The sequence below is a fragment of the Entelurus aequoreus genome, linkage group LG05, assembly GCF_033978785.1.
Source record: "Entelurus aequoreus isolate RoL-2023_Sb linkage group LG05, RoL_Eaeq_v1.1, whole genome shotgun sequence".
Taxonomy (NCBI): Eukaryota; Metazoa; Chordata; class Actinopteri; order Syngnathiformes; family Syngnathidae; genus Entelurus; species Entelurus aequoreus.
In genome coordinates this window covers 45,043,401-45,065,734 of record NC_084735.1, presented here as the reverse complement: position 1 = coordinate 45,065,734, position 22,334 = coordinate 45,043,401, and the positions used below count along the sequence as shown (strand labels likewise).

General features: G+C 37.1%; 1 protein-coding gene across 5 annotated transcripts in view; it reads left to right on the top strand.

Annotated features, from left to right (window-relative positions):
- The window catches only part of ncor1 (nuclear receptor corepressor 1), a 168,967-nt gene that overhangs the window by 75,107 nt on the left and 71,526 nt on the right, over positions 1–22,334 (top strand). For all 5 annotated transcript variants that reach the window (XM_062048206.1, XM_062048205.1, XM_062048204.1 and 2 more), the window contains exons 6-14: positions 521–634; positions 1,210–1,266; positions 1,397–1,449; positions 5,619–5,685; positions 8,613–8,785; positions 14,006–14,096; positions 14,291–14,469; positions 19,517–19,571; positions 19,668–19,769. In XM_062048206.1, the coding sequence (XP_061904190.1) occupies positions 521–634; positions 1,210–1,266; positions 1,397–1,449; positions 5,619–5,685; positions 8,613–8,785; positions 14,006–14,096; positions 14,291–14,469; positions 19,517–19,571; positions 19,668–19,769 (891 nt within the window). The remainder of the gene's footprint in view (positions 1–520; positions 635–1,209; positions 1,267–1,396; positions 1,450–5,618; positions 5,686–8,612; positions 8,786–14,005; positions 14,097–14,290; positions 14,470–19,516; positions 19,572–19,667; positions 19,770–22,334) is intronic.

Here is a 22,334-nt window from a genome sequence, read left to right as displayed (position 1 = left end):
ACTTCTCCCTCATTAGCCGGGAATGCAAGCTCAGCTTTACTGCTAGAGAAAACATATATATAACACACACACACACACACACACACACACACACACACATATATATATATTTATTATTCTTTTTTTCCCCCCCTTTTTCCGAAGATTTCCAGGGATTTATTTATTGAGGCATTTCAGGAACTCCTAATCTATCTCTGTAACTTGGTGGTTGACATAACCTTTAGCTTGTAAACATTGACAAGGCAAACATTGACCAGTTCGACTTGTCTGGAGTCATCAGCATGACCCCAGTGCCACAGCTGGAGTTCTCATGTTTTATACTTGAACTGATATATCCACAAAACTGATTATGTCTGCGTGTTTCCCATCAGAAGATTTAATCAGATAACCACATGACAGAGTGAGAATCAAATACAATTTGTTGCTGAATAGATAAAAAAGTGCCTGCCCGCATTAGTCCTGTGTCTTTTATTTGGTGTACTTTTCCTAACGTGATTTAATTGCTGGTGTTGTCTCCTAGCAACAACTAGAGGAGGAAGCAGCAAAGCCAGTGGAGCCAGAAAAACCAGTGACCCCTCCCCCGGTTGAACACAAGCACCGCAGCATAGTACAAATCATCTATGATGAGAACAGAGTGAGTTTTCTGCTTTTCAATTCCAAAACATTCTAGTATGAACTCTCTACAGTATAGAAATAATTGTGCTGAATGGCTTTTCTGCAAATAGTGCCAACTTATTTCACTAACAACCATTTCATGCATGACTGAATATTTTTTTTGTTAGTTTGTGTATGCACACACTTTATATTTCTTTATTTTAGCTTTGTTAGTCATTAGGAAGTTTAAAGTCAAGTGCAGGGAAAGTCCTGGCGACGTGTTTCATTATGAACAACGGGGAAGGTTACTATAGTTCATGTCAGTCATACAATGTGGAGACACGCCTTCCCACCCTGTCGGCAGTTAACCCTTCAGCCCCCTAAAGTCTGTGCAGAATGTTTTATTTGGTTTCTAAAGACATGTTTTAAATATTCTTTTAGAATGAGTAGATGAGCATATTTATATTGTCCGCTTGTTGTCTTAACTTGCCTTTTGTGCTGTCGTTATCTGTGTGATTATTTCCTTTTGGTTTTTAGATGTGACGTACGTTTGTAGTTCTCATTAACATTTCTTATTTAATTTTAATACTACATTTTTGTTCTTTTGCTTTCCAGAAAAAAGCTGAAGAGGCCCATAAAGTATTTGAAGGCCTTGGTCCCAAAGTCGAGTTGGTATGTTTTTGAGTGACTTTTATTTAATTTTATAGTTCCTAACTCATTAGAAAGCAGAAATGTACTTTGTTCATAGCTAGTTAATAACCATTCACTTCCTCTGGTGCCCCTTTTTGTTTCCATCTCATAGCCTCTTTACAATCAGCCATCAGACACAAAAGTTTACCATGACAACATTAAAACGTGAGTATTCTGATTTATGTATTAGATAAATATTTATGTTTTCCTGGTCACCTGATTGCGCTGGTTCATTGACAGCTGGAGGGTAGAGGGTCATAGTAAAGTAAATCATTACATTAATATTAAGAGAGCTCAAAAAATCGATTCACATCCAAATCACAATTTTTATTTATTCCGATTATAAATCGATTAATATTTTTCAAGATTAATTTAAAAAAATATATATATATATATATATATATATATTAATAGATTAAAACATTTGAATCCATGTTTGGATTAAAAACATAAACAACCATGTTGATATAAATATTATTATTGATACTGTTGCTTTTTTTAATGTTTAGATGTCCTGTTTTTGGTGTTATAATAATGTGTATGTCTTCTTAATAACTTTGTAAATTAATATCCCAAGTATTGCAAACTTGGATTGGTTTGCAGTTGGAGTTGCGCTTTTCTTTTATTAGATTAACATTCTGTGATTTTTGTAAAGAAAATAAAAATAAAAATAAATATGTATTTTAGGCCAACACACAAGCGTATAAGTCTTATGTCAGCAGCCTAGAAGATATTTTGTAACCTGCTTTGAAATGTTTTTATTATAATTCATGTACCAAATTATATTGCTTGTATTCTGTCGCATCACTTCTTCCCGGAAGTAAAAAACAGTGGTGGGCTACCAGCCAAGATAGTTGTTGTGCGGCAAGCAGCGCGCAAACGGAATATGCAAGGGGCCTGGACCTTCCTGCAAAAAGCAGATACGAGCAAATAAAATCTAACTATGCAATGGAATAGATCCCTATACTTTTCAGAAAAAGATTTGTTGTGTGATATCAAGTGTTATTCGTCGGTGGAGTTCCCAGACATGTCGAACTATCTTGTGCTCCGATGTCATTTTACACAACAAAACAGATTAAATAACTTGGAAACGCATGGAGCTCCATAAATTCTTTCTGTGTAGTTGGGTCAAGGAAATTGGTATCAAGACTCTCCTGGATATGCATCGTTTTTGCTCGGGTAATGTTTCATTTCATAATTTAATTTTGCGTTTTGCGAAGACGCGTCCATGTAAACAAACTAGCACTCAACAGCTCGACACCCATGACTGCATATCCATTTAACAAACTAACAATTACTGAATCATCACCATATTTGATTTTTCTCTTGTTATCATATGTAATCTGACACATTTGTGTACAAAATAAACAAAAGGGGAGACATAGAAGTACCTTTCCTGACAAAGTATCATTGACCCTGACTTTCTGGTTTCTGTTTGTTGAAAATTATAATACAAATAATATCAAGATAGTACTTCAATGGGAAATCCGAAACGAGTAAAGTATATTAAAAATATATTTTAAAAAACTTTAACGAACCTTTCGCGATTTGAAAGGTTCATACAGCCGAAAACAACGCAAGCATAGGGGCATTTTTCTTCGAGATAGGCTAAATGGCACCTAGTACTCATTGTGAACAAACGCTGCTCAACCACCATGCATACTCAATTAGTTGGATGTGAGCCGGACGTGGCGTCATTGAAAACTAAACAATAGTACAAGAATTGTATTGAATCGAGAATCGATATTAAATTTAATCGTCACCTGAAGATTTAGAATTAAATTGTGAGTTGCACATACCTCTAGTCAATGTCTATAAAAACCTACACCTGATACAAACGTTAAAAATAGGCCCTTTTCCACCACAAGTTCAGGAAATTTTGGATCCTGAATCTATAGGTTCTTGTAGAAGTGTGTGGTTTGTGTTCCCACCGCATTTCACAGTTAAGGGTAGTTTATACAAATCAGGCTGATGACTAATGGAGAAGTGGTTTACTATATTTCTATCCTGATAGCATGTAAGTCACAGTTCTTTTACTTAAAAGTAAGTAAATGAAATACAAAGCAATCACATACAAAATTAGATGATTTAAAAAATAAAGTGTACAAAATTGTTGATAAAAAGTCAGGCTTTGTCCGCAATGGCCAACAGTCAGAAAGTTGTCCTCTTGGTAAATGATGAATTCATGAAAGTCAATCGATCCCTTCTGGTCCATTTCAGCTGTAAATAACAATATATAAATAATTAACTGTCAGTGTTTATCTCACGTCGACAGTACAAACACATCAGCTTTAGCGTTAGCTTGTTAGCATTAGCATTCGTTCACTTGGGTTGAGGCTAATAACTACACGAATGGAGTGTCATTGGCTACTTTTACAACATATAATAAAGTAAATAGTTAATATTTGATGTCATTTACCTTCGTTCCACCCATGTGCTGCCTATTTTTTTCACATTTATCCAACAAAGTCAGAGTAATAAGCAGCTCAGGTCGCAACTTCGAGTCTGGTTTCATACTCATAAATAAGTTTAAAAGTGTCTGTCCACTTCTTGTAGCTTTGCGTAACGAATTTACGTTTGTAAAAACTAATAAACAACAATAAACTGCCTATAGTTTAAAGACTACGGCTGAGTAAAAACACTCCAAAATACTGCCACTGATCAGCGTTCTTCAGTACAAAAATGCCATTCACAGGTTCCTGCATTTCGAAAGCCCCTTTCGTTCTTCTTTCTCTCCGTTGTCAAGTTTGTTGTAAAAGAAACAAACAAGAAATAACAAATAAACAAGTCGCTGGTTATATTCCAATGGCGTGTGTTTGAAAAATGTGTTCAACCAATCAACGTTTGACAGCACTGCCCGCCCCCGAAAAATTTACGAGTAGCTTGGAGTAGGGATGGGCGATACCACACTTTTAGGATTCGATACGATACCGATACTTTTTCTCGCATTTTCATCGATACCAATACCAATAATTTCTTATTGGCAATTTTTTGTCAGTCAAAAATATTATTACTATTGTCATTATTTAAGACAAATCACAAGACAAATACAGACCATTTATACCACATTTATTATGGTCAATATATAATAAACGTAAAATTAAAATAAATAACAAATATGAAAAATAAATTAAATATTATATATAATAATAACTATATATTATATATAATAATAATTAAATATTAGGGCTTTCCAATTAACAGTCAAATCCGAATTGCAAGAAGCTGCAGTTATTTTTTAAAGTTTGTGATATAATTAGCAATTAATGAAATATGAAATAGGCTAATGTTTTCGAAATGTAAGAAATCATGTTACAGATTAAAACCAAAATCACATTCAATCATATATTCAAGATTTTCTTGGAAAAAATAATGCAAAGATGAAGAATCTCCAAATTGTATCTCTTTCTTATCTTGTTTTAAATACTCAAGCAATTTTCAACTAACAGTAAATTCCCCTGTGTGGAAATTATTTGAATTTAGGATAATCATTTAAACAAAAATATTCAGTAAACATTACTAAAAACAAAACAAAAAACAATGCCTGTTTTAAGTCAACAATTGGACAACACTGGATATGCCTGGCTGCATCGCTGTCGGCTGGCTGTGTGTGTGTTGCACGTTGACGACGCTCATTCGCTGTCTCCTGTCACGTGACTGGGCCAGCTCTGTACTCTGCCAGGTACAGGGGTGTCCCAGCACATAGTAAGTTAAGTAAGTCATCAAAAACATCTGAAAGTGATGCTTGCACCCCCCACACGCCGTTTTTTGGTTTATATCGATACTTTTTTCAGAAAAGTGATGCCAAATGAGTAGCGTGTGAGTATCGATATATCGATACCACAGGATCGATACGCACATCACTAGCTTGGAGAAGTCCCACCTAGCTAGGAGGAAACCTGAAAAGTTCCTGAAGAACTAAATCTAGACGGATAGTTTTTGGTGGAAACACAGGGGGAACTTTATTTACCCGGGTAAATAGGAAAGTTCCTGAAAAGGTTCCTGCAGTGGAAAAGGACCTATTGTGTACAATTAAAACGATTCCCCCTTTTATCAGGATCCTGGCCACCATTATAGACTGTGCTTTCACGGTCACCTCTCAATGTTCCCCTCCTGACAGCAGCCGCCTTAATGTGTAAACAGAGAGTTCCCTGCAGTTTGTATTTGCCACTGAAACTGAGAATTTAGAGTGTTATCTTCCAGAAGAATTTATGTAAGCACATTTGCCTGAAGGAAGTTTACATACTTTACATATTGCTTTTTTTGTGAACACCAAAGTCATTTTGCAAGTTGACATGATCAAACTGTAAATTTACTAATTGTTGTTCTAATAGCAATCAAGTCATGAGGAAGAAGCTGATTCTGTTTTTTAAGAGGAGGAACCATGCTCGTAAACAAAGGGTAAGTCTGCCTGATTTGTATTGAGCCATGGCATTTACAACAGCAAAGAGCTTTCCTTCATTTCCTTTTATACAAATAACAATAAAAATAACAAATGGGAAACAAGCTGTGTTGATCTTTAGCTATTAGCAATTTCTAGCAAGGAAGTCCAGATGTTTTCGGGGCAGATCTTAAAATTGTATTTGATATATATACTACGCCTTCTCGGTGTAAGGAGGCTCATAACTTAAAGTTGCAACTTAAAGTATAACAAAAAGCCGTATATGTCATATGTCAAAATACTTGTAAGTTCGGTTACCACTGTAGTATTTTTTAGCTTGATTTTAATTTTAATTTCATCCGGAGCTGTTAGTAAACATATAGAACACAATTTGAAACTGTTATAATCTAAATATTTAATCATTTGACAGCCCTACTTCAAATATTTTAAAATGTTTGAAACTTCACTTCAGCAAGCACTTACTTCTGCATTGAGAATGGCCTTACTGATTGTAACATTTTAGCACAGGTGGATAATTCTTCATCTATTTGTGGCAGTCCACATTATTTGTGGCAGGGCACCATAAATATTGAATGTAGGAATGTTCGGATCAAGGTTTTATGCTGGCAATTCCGATACCGATCATCCATGGGTGAGATCGGCAGATACCAACACCGATCACATGTATTAACTCTACATTTTTTAAGTTTTTATTGATGAGTGCTATTGACAGTTTAACAATATCAGCACAGTATTTAAACTGGTTTCTTATTTTATTTTATTACTTACAATTGTTTGAGCAAAATCCTCCATCCATCCATCTTCTTCCACTTATCCGAGGTCGGGTCGCGGGGGCAGTAGCCTAAGCAGGGAAGCCCAGACTTCCCTCTCTCCAGCCACTTCGTTCAGCTCTTCCCGGGGGATCACGAGGCGTTCCCAGGCCAGCCGGGAGACATAGTCTTCCCAACGTTTCCTGGGTCTTCCCCGTGGCCTCCTACCAGACGGACGTGCCCTAAACACCTTCCTAGGGAGGCGTTCGGGTGGCATCCTGACCTCATCTGGCTCCTCTCGATGTGGAGGAGCAGCGGCTTTACTTTGAGCTCCCCCCGGATGGCAGAGCTTCTCACCGTATCTCTAAGGGAGAGCCCCGCCACCCGGCGGAGGAAACTCATTTCGGCCGCTTGTACCCGTGATCTTGTCCTTTCGGTCATAACCCAAAGCTCATGACCATAGGTGAGGATGGGAACGTAGATCGACCGGTAAATTGAGAGCTTTGCCTTCTGGCTCAGCTCCTTCTTCACCACAACAGATCGATACAGCGTCCGCATTACTGAAGACGCCGCACCGATCCGCCTGTCGATCTCACGATCCACTCTTCCCTCACTCGTGAACAAGACTCCGAGGTACTTGAAGTCCTCCACTTAGAGTAGGGTCTCCTCCGCAACCCGGAGCAAAACAAAGTCCATAAACAATAACTAAACAAAAGCATAACATTCTATCTGCTACTCATTTATATATTTTGGATTTTGCCTTCAAAGTCCTCCCGTGTACAGGGAATTATTCCCACAGTTTGTTATCAAAAACAAAAAATAATTTTCAGAAAATGAAAATATAGATCTAATCACTCTAATATCAATTCTATGCTGATACTACCCTTGGTATTGACACCACCAAATAATGGCTCGATCCACACTTCCTCTTACATGTCGTGTACTGACTGTGACAATGCTGACACACCAACAGTTGTTACAGTGTATTATCCTCTCTTCAGACTCCTATTAATCTACTTAATAATAGCTGCTTACTTTCTGCGGCAAAGAAAGACATGCACATATACGAATAGGTTATTGTAAATAAAACATCCAACAAAAGTACCTCAGCAGCTCTATTCGATAAGACACAAGAGCATTATATAAATAAAAAACAGTAGAATAAAAATTAAAACACACAAGAATGGAGCAAAATGATGTCAATAAACTGCCGTAGGTTAAAAAAAATCCATTATTATCGCCCATTCTTTTATGTCTCTGACCGAAGTCTTAAGTAGACATGCAAGCGATGGGTACTTTTAATTTCAATTATATCAACATTAGTTAGCCAGTCTGAAGAATGTTGACATAAACCGGTTCACTCTATGAGTTTCCATTCAAAATGCTTGTGAATTTGGAATGATTTTGTACACAACTAAGAATACGGTCATCACATTATTTGTTGTTTTTTGTAAACAGTGATTTAAAATATGTCAGACTCCACTCAGACAGAGAGAGAGAGACCCTTTATGCTATTTCTGCACTTTCAGTGCACTTTTGGCTGTTCCCTGTCAGTCAGACAGCCCTTTGGACCCTTAACAGTTGTGGACCACTCGTGGCCTCACGCCAAAAGGAAAGAGAATCGTTTGTCTCTGACTCCGGTGTGGAAATGAGGCTGTATTGTCCTCCCAACCCAAACATCTTTTCATATCGGCACAGAGAACTTTAACCCTTACGCCTCTAGAAATTAGATTTAGTGTTATAACATTTAACAGTCAAAGGGAATAACTTGATTACTACAAACCGCCAAGATACGATTGATGTTTGATGGTGCTGGGTTCGAACACTTAATTGGGTCAAATAAAGGAGAAGGCCAAGCCACCACATGCAGGCTGCTCCTGAACAGCATGTTCCAAATGTCTGATTTATTAAATATTCCCTATTGTAAGTGTCATTATTAGTCTTTTTTGTAGTACTGTGCATCAATGTTGTCTTCTCAGCCAAATTGTTAGCACTATCCCCTACAACTTACTTAATAGGCTGATATGTTTATGAACATTTAAACTGTATTTGCATTCACAGCATTAAAAAAAAGTTTGTTTGCCTCATTGCATTGTCAGGAAATTAATCTGGCTTTCATCGTAGTATTTGTTGCCCAGTCGTAATATTTTGGGGTATTTTTCATGCTGTGCGTTTAGGAACAGAAGATCTGCCAGCGCTATGACCAACTCATGGAAGCTTGGGAGAAGAAGGTGGAGCGAATGGAAAACAACCCCAGGCGCAAAGCCAAGGACAGCAGAACACGGGAGTACTATGAAAGGCAATTCCCTGAGATCCGAAAGCAGAGAGAGCAGCAGGAGCGTTTTCAGAGGTGCCGACCTTTACCTATTCTGTAACCTTTCACAATATACTGTTCTGTGGTACAATCCCTTTCTGTTCAACAACCTAAGATATTGCACAATTTTGCCTTACCACTCCCCTTTATTTGTACAGTGGTGGTGGATGTTGTTTTTATACCGAGTGAAACAGATAATTGCCTTTATGATTATGACTATTAGGGCTGTGAATCTTTGGGTGTCCCACGATTCGATTCAATATCGATTCTTGGGGTCACGATTCGATTCAAAATCAATTTTTTTTTTAATTTCAACACGATTCTTGATTCAAAAACGATTTTTTCCCCGATTCAAAACGATTCTCTATTCATTCAATAAATAGGATTTCAGCAGGATCTACCCTAGTCTGCCGACATGAAAGCAGAGTAGTAGATTTTTGTAAAAAGCTTTTATAATTGTAAAGGACAATGTTTTATCAACTGTGTGCAATAATGTAAATTTGTTTTAACTATTAAATGAACCAAAAATATGACTTATTTTATCTTTGTGAGAATATTGGACACAGTGTGTTGTCAAGCTTATGAGATGCGATGCAAGTGTAAGCCACTGTGACACTATTGTTCATTTATTTATTTTTGTGTCAATGAGGGATTTTTAATCACTGCTATGTTAAAATTGTAACTAATATTGATACTGTTGTTGATAATATTCATTTTTGTTTCACTACTTTTGGTTTGTTCTGTGTCGTGTTTGTGTCTCCTCTCAATTGCTCTGTTTATTGCAGTTCTGAGTGTTGCTGGGTCGGGTTTGGTTTTGGAATTGGATTGCATTGTTATGGTATTGCTGTGTATTGTTTTGTTGGATTGATTAATTAAATAAAAATAAAAACATATTTAAAATAATAAAATCGATTTTAAAATAATGAGAATCGATTCTGAATCGCACAACATGAGAATCGCGATTCGAATTCGAATCTATTTTTTCCCATATATAACAAATCACATTCAAGTTACATTTACACAATACGTGTCTGAAAAGGAGTAGGAAAAAGCTGAATATATTTATTCCTACCCTCTCCCAATTGGTTATTAAACCCTTTGTTCACGTCCTGTGTTTAATGGTTGTTTTCTAATAGGGAGAGAAAATAATAGAGAATGTGTAGCAATAGATTGATAGCTTATGATGTAATGAAGGGGAAAACAGTGTTAAAATTGAGAAAATATGAGAAAAAAATGACCAATTTAGATCGTGCAGTTTCAAAAGATTATGTAAAATACAGCCTGATTGATCAACCTGCCCACAATGGATGTGCTGCCAGGCACAAAATGATTGCCCCGCAGGCACATGGTGGGTGGTTGAAACATTCGTACACAGAGAAAAGGTTCATACACCAAATTATATTTTGTTGGGTCTGCAGTTAGTAAATCGAAAAGTTTGTACAGATATAGGTACAAAACAAATTAATATTGATTAAGCAAAGTAAATAAGATATGAATAAATACAATTTATATTGAAGGATAATACATGTTAAAATAGGTGAGAAAATGAATTTGTAAATAAATTCTGAAGTAAAAAAAATCTGACAAATGTATAAGTTATAAATACATGCTCGATATAGATTAAACAATATCTTATTAATAATAATCTTAATAATAATCAATGAGTGAAATATTTTGCTTGATATTGTTGAAATTAGCATGCATTATAAAAAATTAAGAAAATAAAAATGTGAACATAGGTGTTATGTCATTATGGTAGTGTTCCTTGATATGTTCGACTACAAGTACTCTCGCTTCTTTTGGTTTCCCAACTGTTGGCAGCCTTGAGCGACTGCCTCGAGGGCACTAACTTTTGAGCGCGTAAACACTCGCTCCATGTAACATACACACATTAGCTTGTTGCCCGCTAATGATAGCGATTTGGAAAAGTCTAGCTACCAATGTTAAATACATAGGTAGCATATCGTAAAAATAACATGACTGCAAATTGTTTGTTGCTTCTCTGGGAATGCTTTTGTGTGTGTACGTGTATACGAGACAGCGCTGAGTGACAGCCTAAACACTAGACAAATTCCTCGGGCTAACGAGCAATTTTTATCCAATATAAATAGTACTTAGGGCAGCACGGTTGAACAGGGGTTAGTGCATATGCCTCACAATAAGAAGGTCCTGAGTAGTCCTGGGTTCAATCCCGGGCTCGGGATTTTTCTGTGTGGAGTTTGCATGTTCTCCCCGTGACTGCGTGGGTTCCCTCCGGGTACTCCGGCTTCCTCCCACCGCCAAAAACATGCACCTGGGGATAGGTGGATTGGCAACACTAAATTGGCCATAGTGTGTGAATGTGAGTGTGAATGTTGTCTGTCTATCTGTGTTGGCCCTGTGATGAGGTGGCGACTTGACCAGGGTGTACCCCGCCTTCCGCCCGAATGCAGCTGAGATAGGCTCCAGCACCCCCCGCGACCCCAAAAGGTACAAGCGGTAAAAAATGGATGGATGGATAAATAGTACTTTTTTTTTTTAATTACTCCGGCGACTCCGCCTAAAAAACAAAATGTTTTTTGCAGCATTTATGTCACTGCATGTCGCACGTCATTGTTATGCAGATGCCAAGATTAAATGAAAACAATAATTCATGCTATCATTATTTTGTGTTTTGTTATAGCCTGAAGCAGAGTTTCAAACTTTGGTCAAATCTTTGCATAGATTTTGTTTTACAGACTGTCTTCAAGCTGCTTTCTGACCATCTCTTTAAGATGTGCCGTTTGTGGTGTTTTACATTCCTTTGCTTCGACTGCGTCTTCCCCCCGCCAGCCATGTTGTAGTTTTTAGTACCGTATTTTCCGCACTATAAGGCGCACCGGATTATAAGGCGCACCTTCAATGAATGGCATATTTTAAAATTTTGTTCATATGTAAGGCGCACCGCATTATAAGGCGCATAGAATAGACGCTACAGTAGAGGCTGGGGTGACGTTATGCATCCATTAGATGGAGCTGCGCTAAAGGGAATGTCAACAAAAGAGTCAGATAGGTCAGTCAAACTTTATTAATAGATTACAAACCAGCGTTCTGACAACTCTGTTCAGTCCCAAAATGAATAAACAGCTGTTTTATTATTTTCCCCGAGGTAAAGTCAGTGACGTGGTGTTTTGTTTATCTTTTAACAACAGCAAGGTATAACATGTAGTGCAACATTTATATCACATAGTGGAGGGGAACTTTTCCCTGATTCAATAAACACGTAAAAAACAGTGATACTGTTACGGTAAATCAAACGTTAGTGAAATCACAATATAATAACACTCGAAATAGTGCAGAGCAATAACAATATATCAATAACTCAATGTTGCTCAAACGTTAATGTCACACAACACACAAAATAAACATGTAAAATTCACTTTATGAAGTTATTCCTCATCCACGAATCCCTCGAGTTCTTCTTCTTCATTGTCCAAATTGAACAGTTGGGTGTCTCGTCGAAGTCGTCATTAATCGAGTCAATGTCGCTGCTGCTTTATTCCCGTGTTCTACTGCGTGACTGATCGTCTTAAGTTTAAACTCTGCGTCGTAAGCGTGTCTCTTAATAGGAGCCATTTTGGGGTCTTTACATAAACAAACAAATGGAAATGAAACGGCACGCCTCGCGTAGTCATATATCCCAGCATGCACCGCACGCTTCTTCTTCTTCTACGGGGGAAAATGAAGATGGGGGAAAATGAAGTCGGCGGCTGCTTACCGTAGTTGCGAGTGATTGATTGATTGAAACTTTTACCTGTTGGAGGCTCAATATTGGTCCATATATAAGGCGCACCGGATTATAAGACGCACTGTCAGCTTTTGACAAAAGTCTAGGTTTTTAGGTGCGCCTTATAGTGCGGAAAATACGGTACTTCAATACAGAGTCTGCTGACAGATTAGATTAGTTAAAACTGTACATTACTTTCTATTAAAAATGGCAACAGTGGAGGATACATGTACAAGCAACAAGAGGATAGAGAAAAACAAGGTACTTATTGAATACAGCGTAGGATTAAAATGGTGGAATTGCGCTAAGATCTTCGGTTAAATTTCTACCATATATGGAGATATCCGCTGACGTTACAACTAGGAAAAACGTCACACATCGGGCAAATTCCAAACGGCTCATTTGGCATAAGTATGAAGGAAGGCAAGATTGTTTTATAAATATCTTTGCAGTGCTTCCATGGTTTGATTTAAATTTTCCAGTACTTATGCAGATACCAAAAACACAAAAACAGAAGACAAGAAAAGTAGGATTTGCATGATAGGTCCTAATAAGTAAGTCCACTTCGCTGTGACATTAGATGTAGCCAGACTGCAAAACCCAGCAAACAGAGGTATCCAAAACTGCGTGCGAGCTAACGGCCAAATGTCATGAACCTTATGACTTGATGCATTTGGATTGTTTAACACGAGTATTCAACATTATAGTAACATTTATAAGTCAGAAAAGACTAAATTCATCATAGGTCCTGTCTTAAGTTGTGCACTTTCTTGGCAATGCCTGTTTTTCATTTTGTCAGATGCTCATTCATGTACAGATATCTGTTTCAATTTTGTCGTTTGATTTCATTTGCCAATTTAATGATGCTGACAGTTTGGTGTTATTTTTACAATACATTGGAATGCATCATGTATCAGTGCTGTTGACATTTACATCATTTGCAGAAAGTTGGCCACCTGTTGTTCTGTTTACATCCATTTGTTATTGTTCTGACCTGGCTTAAGGCCTGTGTGTAATATGAAGCGTATCCTAAGGGAATACGGTTAACTGTATTCTTTATTTATTTAATTTGATCAACTTAATGGGTGACACATCACACTTGAATGAAACACCCTGCCCAGTTTAGGTAAACAAAATATGACCCAAATCAAATGGAAGAAATAAATAAAATCGTTTTTAATCATATTTATTTTTTATATTGTCTCTGTATTGGTTTTCTATTCATTTATTCTTTGTTTTTACTCAGTCATTGGTGTAGCATAATATTGTTTTTAATATTGTTTTTAACATGGCTGTGCAGCACTTTGGAAACATTCTTGTTGTGTAAATGTGCTATATAAATAAAGTGGATTGGATTGATTGGATTGAAAGCAGACTTTAACCACACCCAGACGGTTACCTTTTACTATTGATGGGTTTTTGCTCCTAAAGACTATGTGGGGCAGAATAAGTAAGTGATCTGCAAGACGCGTGCATTTTTGTCACAGAAATACCTCTCTTGCTTTTCTCAGGGTTGGACAAAGAGGAACAGGCCTCTCAGCCACCATCGCCAGAAGCGAGCATGAGATCTCTGAAATCATAGATGGCCTTTCTGAGCAAGAGGTGGGTGATGTCAGATTTTCCTTATTCAATATATTTGAAATTACATTGTGGCGAGGGCATCATTAAAAAAAAAAACATTATTTCACACATCCTATGCAGGGAGCACTGAAAGGATTTACTTAACTAACTTTGTGCTTTATCAATAGAAGATAATTGTATTTGTATTATATCTGTGAAATGTCCATGTTTCACAGAACAATGAAAAACAGATGAGACAGCTATCTGTCATTCCTCCAATGATGTACGACTCCGAGCAGAGACGAGTGAAATTCATCAACATGAACGGCTTGATGGATGACCCCATGAAGGAGTACAAAGCGCGGCAGTTCATGAATGTTTGGACGGAACATGAAAAAGAGATCTTTAAGGAGAAGTGAGTTTTTAGGATTTGTTACAATATGTCACGGACTGTAGCTGCAAACCTGTTTAGTTTTGTTCAAATATGATTCAGAGTATTGAATACACAGACACAATGGTCAAAAACATACATTTTCTTTGAGGAATGTGAATGTTTTTCAGAGAGGATTTTGGGCTATTATTTACCATCCATTCTTTCAGACAAGAGCAGTGATGTCGCTGGGTACACATCCTGTGTCCCTGATGCATTAAAATCTAAAGGAATACAGTAATGCTTGTGTTTAAAAGCACAGTAACTAGTAGGTCACAACAATTTGTTGACATTGTCAACAAAAATTTTTCCCGAAATGTATTGCCCAAAATGTATTTGTTGATAATAGTCGGTTTGGTCATTGATCATGTGTTTCCGGACAGAAACAAACGAGTCACTGTGACCAGTGGCCGCTAAGTAACAGGAGGAGACAAATTCCTCCCTAAAGTGAAAACTAAAAATGTCAAAGAAACAAATAACTTGCTCAATTTGCAAAGTGGACCTTGCTTTTTATGGAAGTATGTATGTTATGCGGGAGCGTTTAAACTAAAAGCATGTCAAACACCTGAAAGATTGTTAGCTAGCTAGCTAACAACATAAACAAAGTTTATGTTTGAGTAGTAAATGGCTTTAACTATCATTTTTGCCAAAATCCACCAGCTAAACCTTGTCTATATACCCGTGTTCAGCTTTTTAAACATCATCACAAAATATATTGTCTCTTGAGGAAGCTACATGGTTTTGGTGTTGTTTTTTTGTTATTGCTAGTTTGTTTACATAAAAAAAGATTTTTAGTGTTGTATCAGCACTTTACCTGCCCAATGCTTTTAAATGAACACAAGTTTAAAACCATTAGTCATTATTTTTTAAATGCCTTAATGATCAATACAATATACTTAGACCAGTGCTTCTCAAATATTTTCTGTTATGCCCCACCTGGGAAGAAAACAAAATGTTGCGCCCTCTTCCCACACACGCCACAGTGACTATAAATAGTATAATTTGTCTAAAAAATTGTTATAACTATACCTCTGCATAACATTGTAAGCTTTTTAACACTAAAGTAAAAAACACACCGGTCTTTCCTTGTCAGCCACCGTGGTAACAGTGAAGCCAAGTGCTACATATGCTTCATTATATTCAAATAATGGGACCTGCCCCACTATTTCAGAAGGACTGACTTAGACGGAGTTCATCCCACACAGTTGAGTGCATTAGACAGCCTGCTGTTTCCATAGCGAAGTTGTTTTTTACGGGGTCGGGTGGCTAACCCTATGCCAAATTCTGCCTCTGGCATCCGGGCTTGGGACCGGCACTGATTTTGGAGAATCCACAACCCGAGGCGGAGTTGGAGTATTAGGCCCAATCCCGATGTTCACTTTCACCCACTACCACTCGCCCTCATGCACTACCACTACACTACACCCTCGAAATGAAGCAATAAGAGGTAGAGCTTTGTAATATTCCTTAGGAATTGAGACACCATTTGCTACGTCACTGCATAGCTTACAGTCAGGTACATAAGCGACTACGTAGTTACGTTTGTACATACGTACAACTTAGAGGTGTCTCGATGCCAATATGTTGGTACCAGTACCGATATGTATTTCGATACTTTCAAAATAAAGGGGACCACAACATTTTTCATTATTGGCTTCATTTTAACAGAAAATATTTTGATAAAACTTATGATTGAACATCCATCCATCAATTTTCTACCGCTTATCCCTTTCGGGGTGGTGGGGGGTGCTGGAGCCTATCTCAGCTACAATCGTGCGTAAGGCGGGGTACACCCTGGACAAGTCACCACCTCATCACACACATATGTTTCTTATTGCACCCAAATAAAACATTTTAGAAGATTGGAATTAAAATTAAAAAGGCATTAAGCACACTGGGCTTTTCTTATTGCACTCAAAGAACAGCCATTAACTTGAATTAGGTTAAAATACAATAAAAAGCTTTATTGACATTCTATTAAATGCTTCATGATTTATGGTTGCCAATTTTGATTTGTGCTTACAAAAAAATCATTAGTAAATACTGAAAACAATAAGGCTAAAAGTACACAGTACATGTAGCATTTAAAACACAAATTGCTCAAAAAGGTTCATTATGTCTTCTTACTAATATACTTTTCAAATGTTCTTGTGGTCAGACAATATGTTTGGTATATTAGATGGAATTTTTACCAGACCAGGCAGACCAGGTAGACTTGACAGGTCTGCCTGGTTGGCAGTAGTTTAGTGGGAATAATAGTGGGAATTTGTTACGAAAATATGTGAATTCATTTGCATTAGTTGACGCTACGTGGGCGGTTTTAACTGTGCTAATAATTGGCAACAAGCCAACCAACTGTATGCATGTCTTGTATCTTTATGTGCACAGGGGAAACTGTTAACTATATTACCTGCCACTCTCTTGTTACTTCTGTACCTATGTTTGAAGCAAAGGGGGTAATACTGTATTGACACATTTAGCGACGCATGTTTTAAAGCAGCACTTGCAGCACAGCACCTCTGTGTTTAGAGCATCACCTTTTATCAATAGTTTTGAAGCGCAAATACCTCCACATTGCGCTTTACGCACCCTCTTGATCAGACCTGGGCAAATTAAGGCCTGGGGGCAAATTAAGGCCTGGGGGCCACTTGTGGCCCGTTGAGTTTTTCAATCTGGCCCGCCGGACATTCCCAAATACTTTTTTTAGATCTTTAAGATGGAAAGTGTAGCTGTAGCTATTATGATGTGCAGTGATGTTTTCAAATGACCGGAAGTCTTGAACTATACAAAGTATTTCAATGGTTGGAATATGCGCTTTTACATGATATACTAGTTACTATGGTAATCCAATTAGTTACTATGGTCATCTAATTAGTTACTATGGTAATCTAAGTCACAGCAGCTCAGACGAGGCACCAAGCAGTGTGGGTGGGGAGCATTTCCACAGAATGTCAGCCTGAAATGTGGGTGTCAGCGACAGACATGGAAGAAGATTTTTACAACAACGTTCTAAAGCTTAGTGATATATCACATATATCACATTGTAGGTGTTTTTTTTTTTTACCCTTCACGTTCATATTTCGCTGTTTGTTGCATTCTTGTTGCGTTTCGCTTGATTGTAAAATATGTGGATGGAGAGGGGGTGTGACGTTCATATGTTGTCAATATTCAGTGTTTTATCGTTCATAGTTAATATTGTAAATCCCACATTCTTTATTTTCTTTATGTATTTTGATTTTTTTTTTCTTCATGTACATTCTGGGTGTCTCATTCAGTAAAAAAATTTAAATTCCATTCCGTTTTTTAAGGCGGTCTGTCATAACGATTTTAGCATTCAATCAGACATTATTGTGAGGTTTTGTATTAGTGTTCCCAAAAATAGATATACCGGCCCCAGACACATTTTTTTCTTGAAATTTGGCCCCCGAGTCAAAATACTTGCCCAGGCCTGCTCTTGATTAACCAGTAGAATTGCCTTTTTTTTTTCATTCTTCCTCTCCGCACTGCTTGTATGCGCTCAGTGTGTGCGTTTTGACACAATCATAATCAGCAAAGTCACCGCCACACGGCAAAATATGTGGATGAAGAAAAAAGTACTGGTATTTTTCAAAGGTAGTAGTACCTTTTTAATTCATTAGTACCGCAGTACTTTATTAGTTGCAATGTACCTTACAACCATAGTCCCACTATTACCCAACAAACCCGGCGCCTATGTAGTTAACGGCTGAGAAAGTTTTTTATCATTTGTCATGCTTTGGTTGTTAATAAACAAAGAACTACATACATGGAGAAAAAGCAGCTATCGACAACTGTTGTCTCTTGTGAATTTTTTTAAGGCGTACAACGTTAATGTTTTTACACTTCAAGCTTTTTGTCAGTATTTTAACCTAGCGTTGCTAGTAGGCTAACATTACAAACTAAAGTGTACTATATTATATAACTAATGCAGAAATTGGGGAATATTCTCTGGCCCTACTTTGACAAGTCAGCAACTGAAATCCCTCACTCTGATGGGCTAGATTCATACACCATACCCCTCATTATGCCAACTACCCTTATGTGCAAAGTCTAATTGGGACACCACATCATGGAAACGCGCAAAATGTCGGGATTAGGGTTAAAAAGTATAGCGAGGTGGTGTATTTGGACTGGCCCTTGATAAATATTTTTTGATTATTTGTCTTTGTTGTTAGCACATTGCTAAAAAGTTGGGCTGTCAAAAATAACATGTTTACTCATGTGATTACAGTAATCACAAAAAGTATTGCATTAATCATGTATATAAGCAAATTAATCACACCATTTATTTTGACCGCACATGTTTCTTTACCTTAACTGCGGATGGTTACCTGAAACGCGGCACGGGTTGTTATATGGTCAGTGATCAGGTCATTGCATATGCCAGTTCAAAGATGAGTGTGGAGACCATGACTGGTGTGCTCATTGGCAAATTTCACTTCAAAAAACACCCAGACTGGACTTTAAATAAAGCTGTTGGCAAGTTTTGAGCAAATAAATTACATGTATTTAGGTAAAACCATTTAAAACATTTTCTTGTGTGACATTCTGACAATAAAATTGAATTTGCTTCCAAATAATGGGGTATTTTTTAAACAAATCTAAATTATGCAAGTGAGTAATGACTGATTAATTATGATTATTGCAACTTCAAAAGTGTGATTAATCTGATTTTTTTTAAATTATAATTATTTGACATCACTACTAAAAATATCTCAAGATGAATTTAACCACTACCAAAACAACTAACCAGTCACCACTGCGGATTTAATTTTTACAATTAAAGATACGAACATCATATTATGTAAATAAACCCATGTGTCTACTGCTCAATGCTGTGTTCACACACAACTGTGCTGTGTACTTTACTTTAAACTGAAACATTGAAACTTTATTATTTCTCACTTCAAAATTTCATTGTGGAAATTTTGCCTTATGCCTTAAACTTTCCACTCGTTTTGGAAACAAATATTTTTGACTACCAACAAGATAATGCTATATTCCCTCTTGACAGGTTTGTCCAGCACCCGAAGAACTTTGGCCTGATTGCCTCCTATCTCGAAAGAAAGGTAAACACTTGACCGTTAAGATTATCGGCTACTTAAAGGAGAGGCGTGGAGCAGTACAAGCCACGGCCCATGTGTACATTATTTTCGGTGTTTCAGTGTGTTGCTGACTGTGTCCTCTACTACTACTTGACCAAGAAGAACCACAACTACAAAACGTTGGTGAGACGCAACTACGGTAGACGGAGGGGCAGAAACCAGGTAATTCTGATGATGAGATGTTCACAATGTAACTTTTGATGAAAATGTTACATAGCAGTTATTTCAAATAAGGGATTCTGGCTACACATTAGTATCTATTGGGTATTTTATTGAACTCCAGTTAAACTGCTGACATCTATTAACTATTTTAGGACACGGTTGTCCAAACATTCTTTTTACCTAGAAAATCAGCGGCCATTTTGATATTTAACATTTTTTTTCTTCAGGTTAAATCCTACCTATGTTGATAGGCTTAATAAGTTAATATTGCAACTTTTACTCATTACAGTAAACCTTTTGTTACTTTTTGAACTGTTGATGTTATATTTTTGGATTTGTGGTTCAATACAGTAGTACCCCTACTTACAAATTTACAGTAATTGGTTCTGCGACTCAGCTTTTAACGTAAAACACTTCAAATGAAATCAACATGTCCCAGTGAAATGATTTGAAATAAAATTAATTGGTACCTGACCACATCAAAACAGCACAATTTTAACATGTATCATGCTTATCAATATAGATAAAAACTTTTAGATGACAAATATTGTATAAAATAGAATGTAGTGACAACTCCTGTAGTTTGATGAAGTAATGTAATAATAATGTACCTTACAGAGCGTAAAACTACGGTATATCCTTCCAACTACTTCTTCGTCAAACACACTATCAGCAGCACTTCCATAAGTTCATGGATAAATATCCACCGTGTAGATATTATTTTAACTAGGGATGTAACGATATCAAAATATCAAGGTACTATATTATCACGGTATTAAAGCCACAATATGATATTATTGTGGTACATGTCCCAAAAAATAAAAAGACTTAAAAATACTATAGTGTGTAAAATGAAGTCACAGGAATAATTAGGATAAACACACTTCCTGTAATTGAACACAAACAAATGCTAAAATGTTCTAATCATATTTATTACTACGAACAAGTATTTTTTAAATGCAAAGAATTAGAGATAATATCGTCCGATAAATGCTTTAAAATGTAATATCAGAAATTATCGGTATCGTTTTTTTTTGTTTTTAAATATTAAATAAACATAAAAAACACAAGATACACTTACAATTAGTACACCAACCCAAAAAACCTCCCTACCCCATTTACACTCATTCACACTCATTCACACAAAAGGGTGGTTTCTTTCTGTTATTAGTATTCTGGTTCCTACATTATATATCAATATATAACAATACAGTCTGCAAGGGATACAGTCCGTAAGCACACATGATTGTGCTTGCTGCTGGTCCACTAATAGTACTAACCTTTAACAGTTAATTTTACTCCATCCATCCATTTTCTACCGCTTATTCCCTTCGGGGTCGCGGGGGGCGCTGGAGCCTATCTCAGCTACAATCGGGCGGAAGGCGGGGTACACCCTGGACAAGTCGCCACCTCATCGCAGGGCCAACACAGATAGACAGACAACATTCACACTCACATTCACACACTAGCGCCAATTTAGTGTTGCCAATCAACCTATTCCCAGGTGCATGTCTTTGGAGGTGGGAGGAAGCCGGAGTACCCGGAGGGAACCCACGCACATTAATTACTAGTTTCTATATAACTGTTTTTATATTGTTTTACTTTCTTTTTCATTCAAGAAAATATTTGTAATTTATTTATCTTATATTATTTTATTAATTTTTTTTAAAAAAAGGACCTTATCTTCACCATACCTGGTTGTCCAAATTAGGCATAATAATGTGTTAATTCCACGACTGTACATATAGCGGTATCTGTTGATATCGGTAATTAAGAGTTGGACAATATCGGATATCGGCAAAAAGCCATTATCGGACATCCCTACAAAGAATTGTATCTCTCAACTTTTGCTTTCTTAGAAGAAGTGTTCTGTACAGTGGACATTAGTTCTATCTGTTTGTAAAAGGCAGTTTCTCAGAAAAGTTAGCTCCCACTTTTAATAATGTAAAAGCCTCACAAATTTATGTTTAGCTTCTCCGGCTTCATCTTTTCTGGGGACCCTTTTCTGCTGCAGCCTTCTTCCGCCATTGCAGTCGTTGTGGTAGTTCTTAAATCTACCGTCTTCCGCCTGCTCCGCCGTTGAGGTCTTAACCGTATCCCTGGCTAGGGGGCAGTCAGGTACTAGGCTTTTGTCAAGGGCCACCTGGGGTAACAGTAGTAAAGGGGTTAACCTCCTAGTGCCCCAAGACCCCATAAAGGAGCCTCCACTGCTGGATGCCCAGGACTCAATTTCTGAATTTAGCATGGTGCAGACTAGCGGTGATGCGCCCAACTTGCTTCACCAAGTTTTGCGACACGCTCTATCATGTTTTTAATTATGTGTTTTTTTTATTTAATTAATATCATTCACTTCTTTTTCTCAGCAATGTCCTTCACACTCAATTTCTTCCTTTCCATGCTTGGAATTTAAAGTTGGTTTGATCTCTATCTATAAGCTAATACTAGCGAGCAAGTAAGACCTGATGTTTTGGTCAGATCTTACGGGGTTCACTGTGACATGTGCTTCACCAACTAATGGCAGTTATGCTTGTAACTCAAATATTTGCTCGCTTAAGCATAACAATT